The 14480-nt window shown below is 54.9% G+C and overlaps 1 protein-coding gene across 1 annotated transcript in view; it reads left to right on the top strand.

Annotated features, from left to right (window-relative positions):
- Positions 1–14480, top strand: part of PPP2R2C (protein phosphatase 2 regulatory subunit Bgamma) — a gene marked incomplete at its 5' end in the record, with an annotated part of 133319 nt that overhangs the window by 114442 nt on the left and 4397 nt on the right. The window contains 2 exons of the mRNA XM_082653279.1: positions 4442–4611; positions 9934–10025. Of these exons, the coding sequence (XP_082509405.1) occupies positions 4442–4611; positions 9934–10025 (262 nt within the window). The remainder of the gene's footprint in view (positions 1–4441; positions 4612–9933; positions 10026–14480) is intronic.

Genomic DNA, 14480 nt, shown 5'->3' with positions numbered 1-14480 from the left:
TTACCCCCCACTTCCCGACCCATGCCCAGAGAAGACCACCCACATGCTGACAATGAGGAGTGGCACAAAGCTGGTGCCACTGAGAGGGACACAGAGCAAAAGCCACGGGCTCCCAGAGGCCACTTCTAGCAGATACAGGTTTCACTGCTGTGCCTAGATATATAAGTGGCATCGTACCAGGTGGGGAAAGAAATATGTCAGGAAAGGCACGGAGAAGAGGCCACATGGGCAGGCAGCACCAGAAGGTTCTGTCCACTCTGTGAGCAAGGCTGGGCTCTGAGCCTGGCTCCAGGCTGGGCAGGGATGCCGAGATGACTGATGACAAAGGCAGAACCCCCTGCCCCAAGAGCTCACAGCGCCATGAGGTGACCAGGCATCCTCACTGATGCCATACAAGAGGGCACCCCGGGGCTGTGAGGGCAGCAAGGGTGAGCATTTCATTTCTTTGGAGAACATCTGGACAAGCTGCACAGAGAACAGGATGTTTGAGTTGGGGTTCTGAAGGATGTACAGGAGTTGGTGAGAAAGACAGAGGCTAAAGATGGGAAAGGAAATTTCAGGGAGAGAAAACAATGTGAAAAATAACTATAAAAACAGTTATGCAGTTTTATTGAACAGCTACTCAAGTCCGTCACTGGGCCAGGTGCTTCTAGGTGTTACCTCTGAAGGTCTAACCATGCTTGTCCTCCAGGTGAGGAAACTTGGGCTCAGAGAGGTTAAGGGGTTTGCCTGAGGTCACCCAGAGCTTGGCTCTGCCCTGCTGCCTGGTATATGGCCGGGCAAGGGTTAGGATAAGGCGAGCGAGATGCCTAAGTCACAACATTGAAGGAGGCGTTCATTTAAGGCGACCCCAGAGTGACTTGTTCCGTGTGGTGCCCTAGGGGTCTTGCTTGCCTCACCCTGTTCGAGGCCCTGGGAATTTGGGTATGTGAAGCTGGAGCAGCAGGGCCGGTTGGGGCCCAGTTAGGAAGGAGCTTGGCCGCTACATGTGGGATCTTGAACCTTGATCCTGCGGGCACTGGGAACCATGGAGGGCTTTAAGCAGAAGAGGGACACATCAGAGTTGTGTGCAAGGCTGGAGAGGAAGGCTGGCCCGCACCTCAGGCTTCACTTCTGTTTCCTTGGATCACGGGTGATTCAGAACCTCCCCAGGGTCCCTTCACTTCACTTAGGAGAGGGTGGCGGGAAGGGGGCTCCTCACCCTTCCCCCGTGTGTGACAGCGGAGACACCCAGAGAGGAGGATGCCATTGTCAGGGAACCAGCTAGGGCCACGAGAGCCTTAATTACGCAAAGTTATTTTTTAAAAAAAAGATCGGACAGAGATTTCTGCTGTTCCGGAGCCCTCCAACTACAAAATAATTAGGGCAGGCGAGAGAGGTGGGATAGAGCCCACCACGAGTGACAGGGGCTCTGGGATGCAATTCTTTGAACTCTTGGCAGCAATAATTACTGTGAGATGTCCTTAGTGATTCCGTCAATTAGAAGGGAGACCCTCTTATCTCTTATTAATGGCCTGGGACGTGCAGGTTGTGTCTGGGGGGAGGGGGAGGGATTGATACGGAAGATTCTGCAGTCTTTTGACAAAAAATACTTGTATCGAAAATTTCATAGAAATATTTGACAAGAAAACGAAGAACTTCTAGGTGTAACTTTTTTCAGGCTTGTCAATATCCTTCCCGCTAATCGTTTTCAGTTCTGGTGCTTTTGTGCTTAAAGAAACCATCAGAAGTGCCCAAGTACAGCCAGAACTGAGACTGCAGTGGGCCGTTTGGTGCTTCTCTTTTCAACTATGGATTAGGTCATCCTCTCAGCCCTTGACCTTTGTGGTTTCCTGCTCCTTAAAGCTAGCAGAAGACGCAGCCCCTGGCTCTGTGACATGCGGTGCAGTTGCTCCTCTGTGATTTTGGTCCCCATCTGCCTACCGAAACCCCACAAAGCGTGCCAGGAGCCCTGCAGGGTGCAGGGCGGAGTGAGCTGGACCAGCCCTAGTGGTTTGGGTGGAGGCTGGAGGAATCCACCGAGGCAGGCGAGGGGCACAAAGTCGGGGTGCAAGAGACAGGCCCCGCTTTATGCTTTTATATCTTACCTTCTGTCTGACGCCTAGCAGCAGAGACGCTAATTCAGTCGAGAGAGAGTTCCTGCCACGTACCAGGGGAAGTGCTGGGGGCTACCCAGATCCCTGAAGAGAGTTTGAGGTGCATCTTCTTTCAAACTCTCTGCCCCATTTCTCCCAAGTATTAGGTCTCTACCCCTGTTCATTTAAAGACAATGCAGAATCTCAGTGCTTTAGTTTAAGTAAGAAATCAAGGATTGCATTTGTCTTTATTCCGGGCGTCTGAGAGAAGAGGGAAATGGCATTGATTTAAACTTTTTGGCTTAACAAAGAAAACTTACGAATGTTTATTCCTGCAAAAATAAAGGTGTCAGTGTACCAGGGCACAAAACACGATTATGTGAGATGACCAATCAGAATGCAGAGGTTTTGGAGGCGAAAGGTGACCCACAAGGAGGTCTCCTCCCCACTGCAGGGAGGGGAATCCTGGAGAAAACCAAATCTTGCCATGCCCTTCCGTTCTCCGAGCCCCTCTGTGGCTCCCTAGTGCCTACAGGATGACACCCTTCCCACGGCTTACAGCCCCTCGCTCTCACCTTTCTCAGCCTACGTGGCCTTCAGCTCATCCCTGTCTCAGGGCCTTTGCACATGCTATGACTTCTGCCTGGAGTTCTACTCCCTGGTATCTCACTTCATTCACGTCTCTGCTCAGATGTGCTCTCCCATAGAGGCCCTGTCTATCCAAATCACCAGCCCCCATGTCTCTCTGTCTCCTCACTTACTTTATCTTTCTTCCACCATGGCCCAACGGTATTGCATGTCACTGAGTTTTACTGTCTGACTCTGGGAGGAGATTGTGGGCTCCAGGAGAATGGGGGTGTTGCTCACTGAAGCATTCCAGGGCCTCAAACAGTGCCTGGCTATGGTGGGCGCTCAGTATGGACTGGTTAACTGAGAGGATGAGTGAATGCATGTAGGCATGACCACATGAGAGCATCCGATCGGCATGAAATGTTTCCAGCCACCCTGCAGAGGGGCGCTGGGCAGGAGTTGTATCTCTGGGAAAGGCAGGAGCAGTGTCTACCTTGGACAAGAAGAAGAACGGGTTCCCAGATTGGGGGTAAGGGGCTGGGACAGACCTGGGAAGTGGGATATGGGACTTTCCCAGATAAGAGGGGCCAGCAGGAAGGGCACTCCTGTGAGCCTCTGGGGACATGTGATCAGCTCTCTGCTTCCCTGTTTTAAGCCTGGAGCCTCGAGACAAGCAGGCAGGGCAGCCACTCAGCCGGTGCCCATGGGGACAGCTGGACAGGTTGTCAAATGTTTAAAAGTCCTTCCAGACTGGCTGTAGATGGCTGCCAACCCACCACGCCATCCTCTTCCCTGACCCCCAGGCCCATCCATGGCCCAGGTCCTAAGTGGTCAGCAGGGACCCTAATTTCCATCCTGCTGCAGCACCAGGGCCACTGTAGGATCTGATTGTCCAGTGAGGTGGGCAAACTACTGGGACAGCCAGCAACAGACATGGAACTTGGAAGAGCTTGTCCTGCTGCATGGGGACCTCCTTGTGTCAGGAAGCCCTGGCTATGGGGGACAGCAGGGAAGGGATGCTGCTGGGGGAGCCACTCACTGCCCACTCTGGGATCTCTGGTAAAGGCAGCAAGGTGTTGCCTTCAGGGGTCAGGTAAGCAACTTCCTGTGTGGAGCAGCTGGTCTAAAATAATAGGAGGTGGGTGGCAGGCAGCAAACGGGACTCAGGCTGCATCCGTGGTGGCGAAGTTTGATTTTGCTACAACCCGCACGGCAGACAAACACAACATACCTATGAGTGGGGCTCGGCCATGTGTGCCCAGTGCACCATGAACAGAGGCCCCAGAGCCAGTTAGAACCACAGGCGGTGCCCAACCTAGTCCAGGACGTGGTCCAGCACCTTCGAGGATGCCCGGACACCTCACAGTCCTGGCATTTGGCATCACCAGGAGGCAGCAGAGAGCAGCACATTGAGTTCAGCTCTGGGTTCAAATCCCTCCTCCACCACTTTTTCCAGCTCTGAGGCCATCCATGCCTCAGTTTTCTTGGCTATGAAATGGGAATATTAGTGGTACCGACATGATATTTTTATTGTGGAGTTAGATAAGGTAACACACGGGAAAGGCTCAGCACAGAATCTGGCTTAGAGTAAATGCTCAATAAACACTGTTCCAAGAGCTGGTTCTTCCCTCTTTGGAAGATCCATCTGGGCCTGGGCCTGACCTGTATTTAGTTATAAGTTTGATGAATGAATAAATGACCTACCGCATGAGCCCAGATTGGAAATGGAGTTGTCTGTTGTTTGGACCCCATGGGTGGGAGCGGCCCAGTGACGGTGGTTGTTTTTGTCTCCGCAGTATTTGAAGAGCCCGAGGACCCCAGTAACCGCTCCTTCTTCTCGGAAATTATTTCCTCTGTGTCGGACGTGAAGTTCAGCCACAGCGGCCGGTACATGCTCACCCGCGATTACCTCACAGTCAAGGTCTGGGACCTGAACATGGAGGCGCGGCCCATAGAGACCTACCAGGTGGGCACTGATGCCTGGAAAACCTCGCAGCCCCTCTGCGGGTGGGAGACCCGCTGCCGCCTTCCCTGTGCTGAGAATTCACACTGAGGGGCTTTCCCAGCTATAGGGTGGCTTTCATGAGCCCATTTTGCAGGTGGAGACACTGAGGCTTGAGAAATCAGCTCATCCCACATAGCTCAGCCAAGGACAGGAGAACTTGCTCAGCCCCGCCTCACGGGAAGCTGTGTGTCATGTGCTGGCTGGCTCCTGCCCCGAGGCAGGGCTGTGACTAGGTCTGCAGTCCAAGGTCCAGGGGACAAAGATGAGCATCAGGCCAGGCTCAGTTTGAGGGTGCAGACGATGGCTTCCCTCCCCTGGAGCCGGCGTCTGCAGTCCTACCATTAACGCAGGCTAAGCATTGCCCTCTCCCAGGGAGCATCCTTAGCTAGTGATACAGTGGTGAAATGGGAGCGTGGTACATTTCTAAATCCTCAGTGCAGACTTTTACAGCCAGGCATACAGGATGAAGCATGGGACACCTTCCTGGAAAGTCATTTATTATTTTTCTGTTATGATTCATCCATATATATTAGGGAATAGAAAACAAAATTCATATGATGTTAAAATTTGGCGGAAATATGGGACTGTTTTAAGGCTGCGCCAGTTATGTCTTTAGCTGGGGCAGTCTGGGAGGCTTCTTGAAGGAGGTGACATTTGTGCTGGACCTTGTAGGATGAGTAGGATTTGGTTGTACAGATGTGAGTGGGAAAACAGTACACCCCGCCCCCCCGCAGAAAACCCAGCCAAACCCTCATAGTGTCACCAAGTATTGGGTGCACACAGAGTGCCACATATATTTTTCTCCTCTATTCCTTACTGGCCCTGTGAATGGGGTGATATCAGCCCCACTTGACAGGAAGGGAACCTGGGATACTGAGAGCTTAGGATATGGGGAGCTGCCTTACAGTTGGGCAGTGACAGCTTCAGGGCCCAAACGGGAGCTGCACAGCGCCCTTCCCTGTCTTCCTTTCCTGCCAAGGACTGGGGGAGGGCTGTGTCCTGGGAGGCGGAGGGCCCCCACTGGGAAGGGGCACAGAGCTCAGAGGGGAAGACGGGGTACTCAGAGCCTGACCTGGGACACGTGTGCTTCTGGCATCTCCACACCCACAGGGACGTCTGGGGCGGCTCCGGTGCCCTTGCCCCGTCCCTCAGCTTCCTCGGGATGACGGATTCGTGAAAGGGCCCCTTTGTTAGCCACTTGTGTTCACTGCAGGCCTCCAGCTCCCACTGCACTTCCCAGGAAGGGGTCAGCCCCTCCTCTACCCTTGGGAATGGGAGGGGTCAGAGACTGGGGCGGGAATGACTTAACCCCTGCTCAGGCCTGTGGGACTAACTGTTCCGGCACCTTCCCAGAGCATGCCCTTCCCAGAGCCTGCCCAGGGACATGACTGTGTCCAGCCCTCTGAGGCCCCTCAGCCTTTCGTGTCCCTGGTGTCAGCAAAAGCCCCCAGACCCTGAAGCTAGGTGCAGTGTTCAATGTGAGCATTTTGTGGGGAGAGGGTCCAGAGCCTTCAGATTCCCAAAGCACGTGAGGACCCAATAAAGTGGGAGAATCACTGCTCTGGAGGACCAGGTCCAAAGCTGGGTGCTTGGCTTCTGGCCCAGCTGACCTATTGATTCTAAAATAGTAATCTTTATGTAAAACCAACATAACTAACATTTTTTAGCTGTTAGACGCTAGAAATTGTGTAAAACAGAATTGTGTTTGGCTGACTTGCAGTACTGAATAGATAGGGGCTTTTCTCCCTTCACAGGAAGCCTGGAGTATCCTAGAATACTTAGTGGCTTTGTGACCTGCCCAGTGTCCCAGTAGCCACTTCTGTGATTTAGTTCACTATTGTTTGAGTGTTGGTTTTCTACCTTCATGTTTGATACCTCATGGTGGCAAAATGGCTGCCACAACTCCAGGAACTATGTTGACCATCCATTCAGGAAAGGAGGAAGTGTGAAAGTCTGTGCTGTTTGGATCTGTGGTATGTTTTATTATGAACACAAAAATTTTCCCAGAACACTCCTGAGAAGACCTCTTACAACTCATTGGCTAGAACAGGCCCATGACCAGGCTGGAAAAATTAGTAGGTTTACAGCCTCTGTGGTTGAAGAAGACAGGGAGAAAAGGGTAGGGATGGGTGTTAAGTGAGCCTTAGCATGTGCTTCATTGACATAAGACCTTGGCACGCTTTTCCTCTTCTAAGCCTCCCAGCTGTCCCGGACGGTGGGGACAGTGTTCTCTCTATCCCATTTTATTTGGAGAAAATTGAGTTAAATGGCATATCTGTGGTGGTAGAGTAGCAAGCAGCCGACCTTAGATTGGTCTTTCTTACTCCATAGTCAACACCCTTCCTCACCCTGCCACCAGAGGGCAGGAGGCACTCAGTATGCGGGAGAGAACAGCACGTGTGTTTGGACGAGTGCATCAGTGAGGCTGCGTTGAGTGCAACGAGCACACACAAACGTGCCAACCTGGAGGGGTGAACACGAGCATCTTAACAATCTGTGTCCAGAAATGACCTCAGGCATCGTTTATCCCTATTCATCTTAGTCGTACACATACCGGGCTGGTGCTTTGTGCCCCACTAGACCCTGGGCTCAGAAGAAGGGAGGAGCCGTGACCTCACCCTCAAGGGTCCCAGATGACAGGAACACAGTGAACCTGAACCTGCTGTGGCCATGGGCTAGGAGACCTCTAGCCACAGACACACACCACATGAGAGCCGCTGAGGGCTTTTGAGGAAGCAGAGTGGAGAAAGGGAAACAGCTGGGGGAGGGCCCTGCTATTTCTTCAGACAGGTGGCCCACCTGGGGAGCCCAGCCCCACCATCTCCAGTTGCCTCTAACCCCACTCATTTATTTTTAAAAAATGTATTGAGGTCCTGTGATGTGCCAGGCCCTGTGCACCCCACTGGGAAATTGTTAGGGAACAAGACAAGTAAGTCCTGCCTAGAGGGGCATCCGTTTCAGCAGGGAAGATGACCAGAAACCTAGCAAATAGGTGAAATAATCACAAGCTTCCAAAAGAGTGACAAACCAGGGGCTGAGGCAGAGAAAATAGGGATGCTGAAGCCTAGGGGAAATAAGGGCAGGAGCCCTCTACAGGGAGGGTGTTCCCAGAGGAGGGAAGAGCAAGTGCAAAGGTCCTGAGGCAGGAACATGGTTAGTGCGCTCAAGAAATGGTGAGGAGAGACTTCCCTGGAGGTCCAGTGGTTAAGACTGCGCTTCCAATGCAGGGGGCACTGGTTCAATCCCTGGTCAGGGAACTAAGATCCCACATGCCGCACGGCATGGCCAAAAAAAAGAAATGGTGAGGAGCCAGCTGGAGCAGAGTGAACATATGGGAGAGAAGAGGAGCCTGAGGTCAGAGAGGTGACCGGGGGGACTTGTGTGCACCGGAGGGTTTTGAGCAGAGGCATGACGTGATTCAGCTTGGTTTCAAAGGGATCCCTCTGCTGCCTGTAAGATAAACCAGGGCTGGGGATTGGGGTGTAGGCAGACACAGGGAGAGTAGCCAGAAGTCGTTTGCAATAAGCTGGGTGGTGGTGCTTGGAGCAGGGTGGCAGCGTAGGACAGATGTGGTGAGAAGGGACTGGGCTCCGGATTGCTTTGGATCCTGGACAGGCTGAGTGTGGGTATGAGAGACAAGACGTGTGTGGAAGCATGCTGTCACCTGTGGCCTTTGTACCTTTGTCCAGAAAGGATGGGGGACGGTAGAGGGACCAGGGTTCACCAGCCTCGAGGGGTCTGGACGGTCCAGTGTGGGCTTTGGGGAGAGAGGTCCTGGCTGGAGAGAAACATCTGGGTGATGTCAGCATATGGACAGAATTTAAAACAGTAGTGCGGGGAGTTCCCTGGTAGTCCAGTGGTTAGGACTCAGCACTTTCACTGCCGAGGGCCCGAGTTCAATCCCTCACTGGGGAACTAAGATCCCATAAGCTGTGAGGCAGGGCCCAAAAATAAAAATAAAGCAGGAGTGCAGGTTGAGTGGGAAGAGAAGGGCAGTGGAGCAAGCTTCGCGGGCAGGGCGGGCAGGGAGCCCTCTCTGGGGAGGGGCATGCCATCCGAGGCCTGAGGAAGTCCTGTGTTAAGAACCTTCCAGGCTGCGGGGTCAATATAAACACACGCTAAGTCAGGGCAGGAGCCTCAGGTGTACTTGATGCTCTGAGGACTCAGAGAGAGAAGTTCAGCCTGGGGGAATCCAGGGAGGCTGCCAGAGGAGGAGACCTCCTCTAAAGATGGCTTTTTAAAGATGAATAAGAGGTTCCCCGACGGAAAAGGATAAAAAACCCCTTTTTCTTCCACACCCCTCCCTGCACTTGACCCTTGGTTTGTGGCCAATGTCACTGCCCAGCAGGAGTTGGACACTTCTTTCTCTCCATCCCTCCATAGTTAATCGGGGTCGCAAACACCTCCCTGGTGCTTTGCCCCATGGTCGTTGCCCTGAACCCTCATGCGCTTCTCCAGCAGGGGGAATCTCATGACCTGCTTTTCAGACGGGAAACCTGAGGTTCATAGCAGCTAAGTGACTCCCCTGGGTCACAAAGGGGCAGAGCCGGGAGTTCAGGCTTCATGTTACCCATTTACCTGCCCCTTCCGCCACCCAGAGGGCAGGGCCCTGTCCCCGAAGAGAGCTGGCACCCAGGAGGCCCTGTGGTTATAGAGCTTGTGGGATGGGGCTACAGTCAGATGGACGCAGGTCATGGGGCATCAGCCTCTCTCCTGTGGTGTCTGGTAACCCTGGGAGAGGATCCTGGCCTTCCACTCGTACGCTGTGTGACTTGGGGCCAGTTACTTAACCTCTGAGCTTCAGTGCCTCATCTATAAAACAGGACAGGTGGCGTCTGCCGAGATCATGCTTGAGAGGCCTATGTGAATTCTCCTTCCCCTTTTCTCCATGATGGTCGCCAATGTGCTCACGGTGACCACTTGTCCTCAGAGGACATGACCCTATACCAAATAGTCACTTACATTTGATCCTGGAATAGCCCATGAGGTGAGTGCTCTTATCACTTTAAGGATGAATAAACCAAGGCTCAGAGAGGGTGAGGTCACTGTCCAGGGTCACACAGCCAGGGAGGAGCAAAGCCAGGATTTGGTCCCCTCTCTGGCCACAGCTCAGGGGTCGGCTGTGTGCCAGGCTATGGACCCTTCCCGATGAGCAGGGCTGAGCTGGGAATGCCGTCCAGACCCCAGAGGGCACAGGCCTGCTCAGTGAGACCCTCCTCGTGGAGGGGGGCCAGGACTGTCGGGGTGCCCCCCTCGGCTCACCCCGTCCCCTTCTCTCACCAGGTCCACGATTACCTTCGGAGCAAGCTCTGTTCCCTGTATGAGAACGACTGCATTTTTGACAAGTTCGAATGCGCCTGGAATGGGAGCGACAGGTAACCTCAGACCTTGGACCCCACCCACCTAACTAGGGACCTTCCACTCTGCAGGGCCGGCTGGTGACCTGGGCGGGATGTGTCAGGGGGACTAACTGTTATCAAGCCTGAGGAATCAAGGTGTTCCAAGGAGGCCCAGTCTTTCTTGTAGCAGGTTCGAGCGCTCAGCTCTCAGATTCAAGGGCAGAAAGGAAACTTCATGTTCTGAAACTATACCTAACATCCACGTGGAGCCCTGTTCTCCTGAGTGGTAGTGGAAACATCTTTAGTCAATTCCGGGTCCCTCACCGTGCAGCCCCTTCCCCAGGTTGTCAGGACTGAGGGCTGTTCAGGTGCTGGAGCCCCGAGGCGGGGAGGGCTTTAGCCACCGGTCTACACCCGCCTCCACCCTCCTCCGGCCATCATGGTTGTAGCTTCAGGCCCACTGGGCTCCGGGGAGCATGGCAGAGCTGCTGCACCTTTTGCGGCTGGGGGCTTCCACAGGTGCAGCCGCCTCTCACAGCCCCACCCACCTGGGAAATGGCTCTGAGCCTGACCTGAGTTCCTGCTTCCCCATCACCTGGCTCAGCCCAGGGCGAGTGTGGACAGGGAAGGCCCAGGGCAGGGACCCAGGTGACCAGACCTTGCAGGGCTGAAAAGCACTCTGGCCAGGATATCGGCCTGTCGCCCGTCACACTTCACAAGTGGAGCGGGTTTGGCGAGGGAGAAGGCGCGGAGTGAGAGCCGGCAGCCTTCGACTCAGGTGCCATCCCGGGGCGCGTCCGTCCACGTGGACCCCGTCAGTCCTGCGTGTCCGGCCAGGAGCAGGCTGGGCTGTCCCCGAGTTCTGAGTGTGGCTGGCACTGCCATGGTCGTGTGAGAGCTTCTGTGCTACCACCCTGTGTGGCTGTGAGCACAGACCCACCGGGACCGCCAGGGAAGATGGGTGGGAACCCAAGGGGGGTCGAGCTGCTGTGTCCAGGAGTGGAGGATCCCCTAGAGCTTCTGCCAGCATCCTGGGGCTCAGGAGTCTCCAAGTGGACAGTGCTCTCAGAGGGACCAGTATGGTGGGCACAGGGGGTCCGCTGAAGGACACTTAGAAAGCCAGGTGGAGGTCCTGGCCTGAGACTGGGCTGATGCAGCGGGGTCAGAGGGGACCCACGGCACTCCCTCCAGGGGCCTGCCCCCAGGCTGACACACTGGGGGTTCCCCAGGGATTACCGGCAGTAGCTCTGGGGCTGGGGAGTCTATTAGAATCTGAGAAGACAGCGAAAAGGGGATTCCAGTACTACTGCGTGTGTGTCTGTCCGTCTGTCTGCCTGTCTTTCTGTCTTTATGTGTTGGGCTCCCAGTGGTTGTGACCACTGCCCGCCTTTCCTTCACATCACCACCAGGGGGCGTCCATGAACGGGCATGCTGGGCTTCCAGAGACTGGAGCCGCCTTCTCTTCCTGGCTTTCGGGTACCCAGCCTGGAGCTGCTGTCCTGCCTCTCACTGCCATGCACTTTACATGCCAGCCACCCCAGCCCTGGTAGTCCCTGCACCTTCCTTCACAACCCGCTCTACTCCCACCCCCTGGAACCCTGACCACACTGCACCTGGCTCACTCCTGCTGTCACCTCACTTTACTGACTCAACTCAAGGCCACCTCCTCCAGGAAGCCCTCAGGGTCCTCTGCATCTTGACACCCCCAGCCTCCTGGGTTTTCCTTCTGTGTCTTTGCATTTATTACATGTTTTCATCTTGCCTCTGTTTGCCTTCCCCACTGGTTGAGGTGTCCCTGGGAGTGGGACTGTAGCTCAGCCCATCCTGAGCCCCTCACCTGGGGCCTCAGGAGTGTCCCGTCAGTGGTTGTTGACCTTCTAAAAGGCATAAGGGCATGCCACCTCCTTCCACTTCAACACAAGCATCCCGTGAGCCCAGCAAGCCCCATAGAGGAGGATCCCAAGGTAAATAAAGCTTGGTCCCAGCCTTCCAGGAGCTCAGAGGCAAAGGGGAGAATCAAGTGCTGCCCTCCAGGGCCCCCACCCTTGAAAACCAAAACAAACCTTCTGAATCCCTCAGCTCAGCGTTTTCTGTCCTTCTCGTGTTAACGGGAAGCTTCCAGCATGCCAGTTGTATAGGTAGCAGGACAGAGCGGGTGGACATCGGATAACCCTCACAGCGCCCCTTACCCAACTCTAGCAAGACTTAGATGGGCAGCCTGGGGGCGAGGAAAGGGCAGCGGTTTGGGGGTCAGACACCCTCGATTTCCAGACCGTGCTCCACCACTCTCCAGCTGCATGCTTCAATAAGCCACCTGACTTCTCTGAGTCTGCTCACCTGGAAAGTAGTTCTAATAAATCAGGACTTTCAAGGGCTGCTTTGAGGATAAGACGCTGTATGTGAAACTCCTGGCAAGGCCATGGCTCCATATTGGCAGCGGATGGTCCGATGATTTGCACACGCCGGTCTGTTGTTTGTCTTGTCTGAAAGAACCCTGCAGAGCCACCAAGACCCACCTCAAATGCCACCTCTTCTAGGAAGCTCCCCTTGATCTGTTCTGCCTGGGAAGAAGGTATTTGTGTCAACCAAGTATCTTCCAGTTGCAGGAATCAGATAAGCCTAAGCGTGTTCTGAGAAGTTCCAGCAAGGCTACCCCAGGGCTCATGCTGTACCTTTGGGGCCATCTCCTCTCTGTCCACTCCCATCTCTGAGCCTCCCTGCTTCTTCTTAAACACTAGCCTCATCCTCTCCTATTACAGATGGCTCCCCCTTGCTATTCGGGATGGTGACCCCAAATAGTCCCCCTTCCATTGTCCTCCCAGCCCACAATCACCCTTCTAGGTATATGGAAAATTCTCGTGGAAGGATCTGATTGGCTTTGTTTGGGTCACATGCTCACTTTTGAGCCAATCAGCATGGACATGATTTATTGCATGCCACAGTTGGCCAGCAGGGGGCAGTAGAGCACCATGATTGTCACACTCTCCAGAACCACAGGGATGGGGCAGGAGCCTTTCCCCAGTGGAAAGAAGAGAGCCTGGGGACAAGGGCAGCCAGGACCTGTTAAAAGAACCTTCTAGAATGTTAGAGAACACCTAAGAATGGGAGCAATGGGCCATTCTGTCCCAGTGTGGTTTGCAGGGTGCTGGGACCTGGTGTTCTGAGGTGAGAGAGACCCCTCCCTGCAGGTGTGGTGGGGCTCCCTCCCCTCCCCCAGAGGTGTCAGCTGGATCCCGCAGCCAAATGGAAGGAGGATTAGCAGCTGTGTGGGTTACAAGTAACTTTAATGATCTCACTCTCCCTTCCCCTGATGGCTCAGGAGAAGGATGGGTGTTGTGTGAAAGCACCCACTGGGTTCTGTGAACTGTTCCCTAGAGAAATGGGTGGCGGGAGGGCTGCCTTCTCTCTTCTCTCGCCCCTGCCAGCAGGGAGGGAGGGGGCGAGGCCCCCCTGGTCGGGCCCCTTGGCACGCAGATTCCTTCTCTGGGAATCCGTCACCTACCCTCTCCTTCTGCTTCCCTAGTCTTGGGCTCCCAGTCAGACAGGTGGGTGGGGCTTCAGGCCACACGGATGGTTAGAATTCAGAAATACCTGTTGGCATTTAATACATAACAGGAGGTGGGATTTACTGAGCTCAGCACTGTTCTAAGTGTTTTACCTTGTTATCTAGTCCATTCTCACCAGGGGCTGGGGTCCCTCGCCCCATTTTATAGATGGGAAAACTGCACGGGGAGCTAGGAAGCATGTCAGGGGCAGAGCTGGGATCTGGACCCAGGTGGCTGACCCGACCCAAGCACTGTCCGCACTGCATGTGCTTGTGGAGTGTGCCTTTGCCTTTGCCTTTTAGGCCCGAGTAAAGCTGGTGGAGAGAGAAAGGCTTCCTTCCCTGTCTTCCCCAGGTCACCCAGCATCAGGGCCTCCTGCCCGGCTCCTGACCCCAGTCTGAGCTGGTGAGCTCCACCCTTTCTGCTCCACAGCAGCTGCTCTGGGCCCAGGGAAGGGAGGCCTTGGCCCTTGGGACTCTCTGATTCCCCCATCCAACGTGCTGCACCTACCCCCAGGCTGCTGAGCCCACCCCGGGCGGGGCTGGTATGGGTTTTAAGAGCTTCTAGGTGGGTCTGTGCCCCTGCAGGCCACCCTCCTCCTTTGCAGGCTCTGGGAGGACCACCTCATAGGGTGGGGGTGAGGGACATCGCAAGGAGAGGGGAGATGAGGGAGGGGTGGAAGAAGGAGAGAATCCACCTTCTCTTGCTGCTGGCTTAGCAGTGTCATCCCAGTGTCACCCAGTGTCCCAGGGCCAGGCAGAGCGGGCGATCAGGAAGGACCAAAAGCAGGAGTCCCCTCATCATGATGCTCGGCCCCCCTGCCTCCATCGGCACTGACCTCCTGTGCCTGGGCCCCAGTGCCGGGGGCCCACCCCGTGACCCGCCCTGATGCAGAGCCTGACACCAGTGCACGCCAGCTGTGGGAGGGACAGGGGGCGTCTGGCGG

This window comes from Grampus griseus (genome assembly GCF_964374135.1).
Source record: "Grampus griseus genome assembly, chromosome: 4".
NCBI classification, from domain to species: domain Eukaryota; kingdom Metazoa; phylum Chordata; class Mammalia; order Artiodactyla; family Delphinidae; genus Grampus; species Grampus griseus.
Note: the sequence above shows the minus strand (reverse complement) of the source record. Positions and strands in the feature narration are given on the sequence as shown.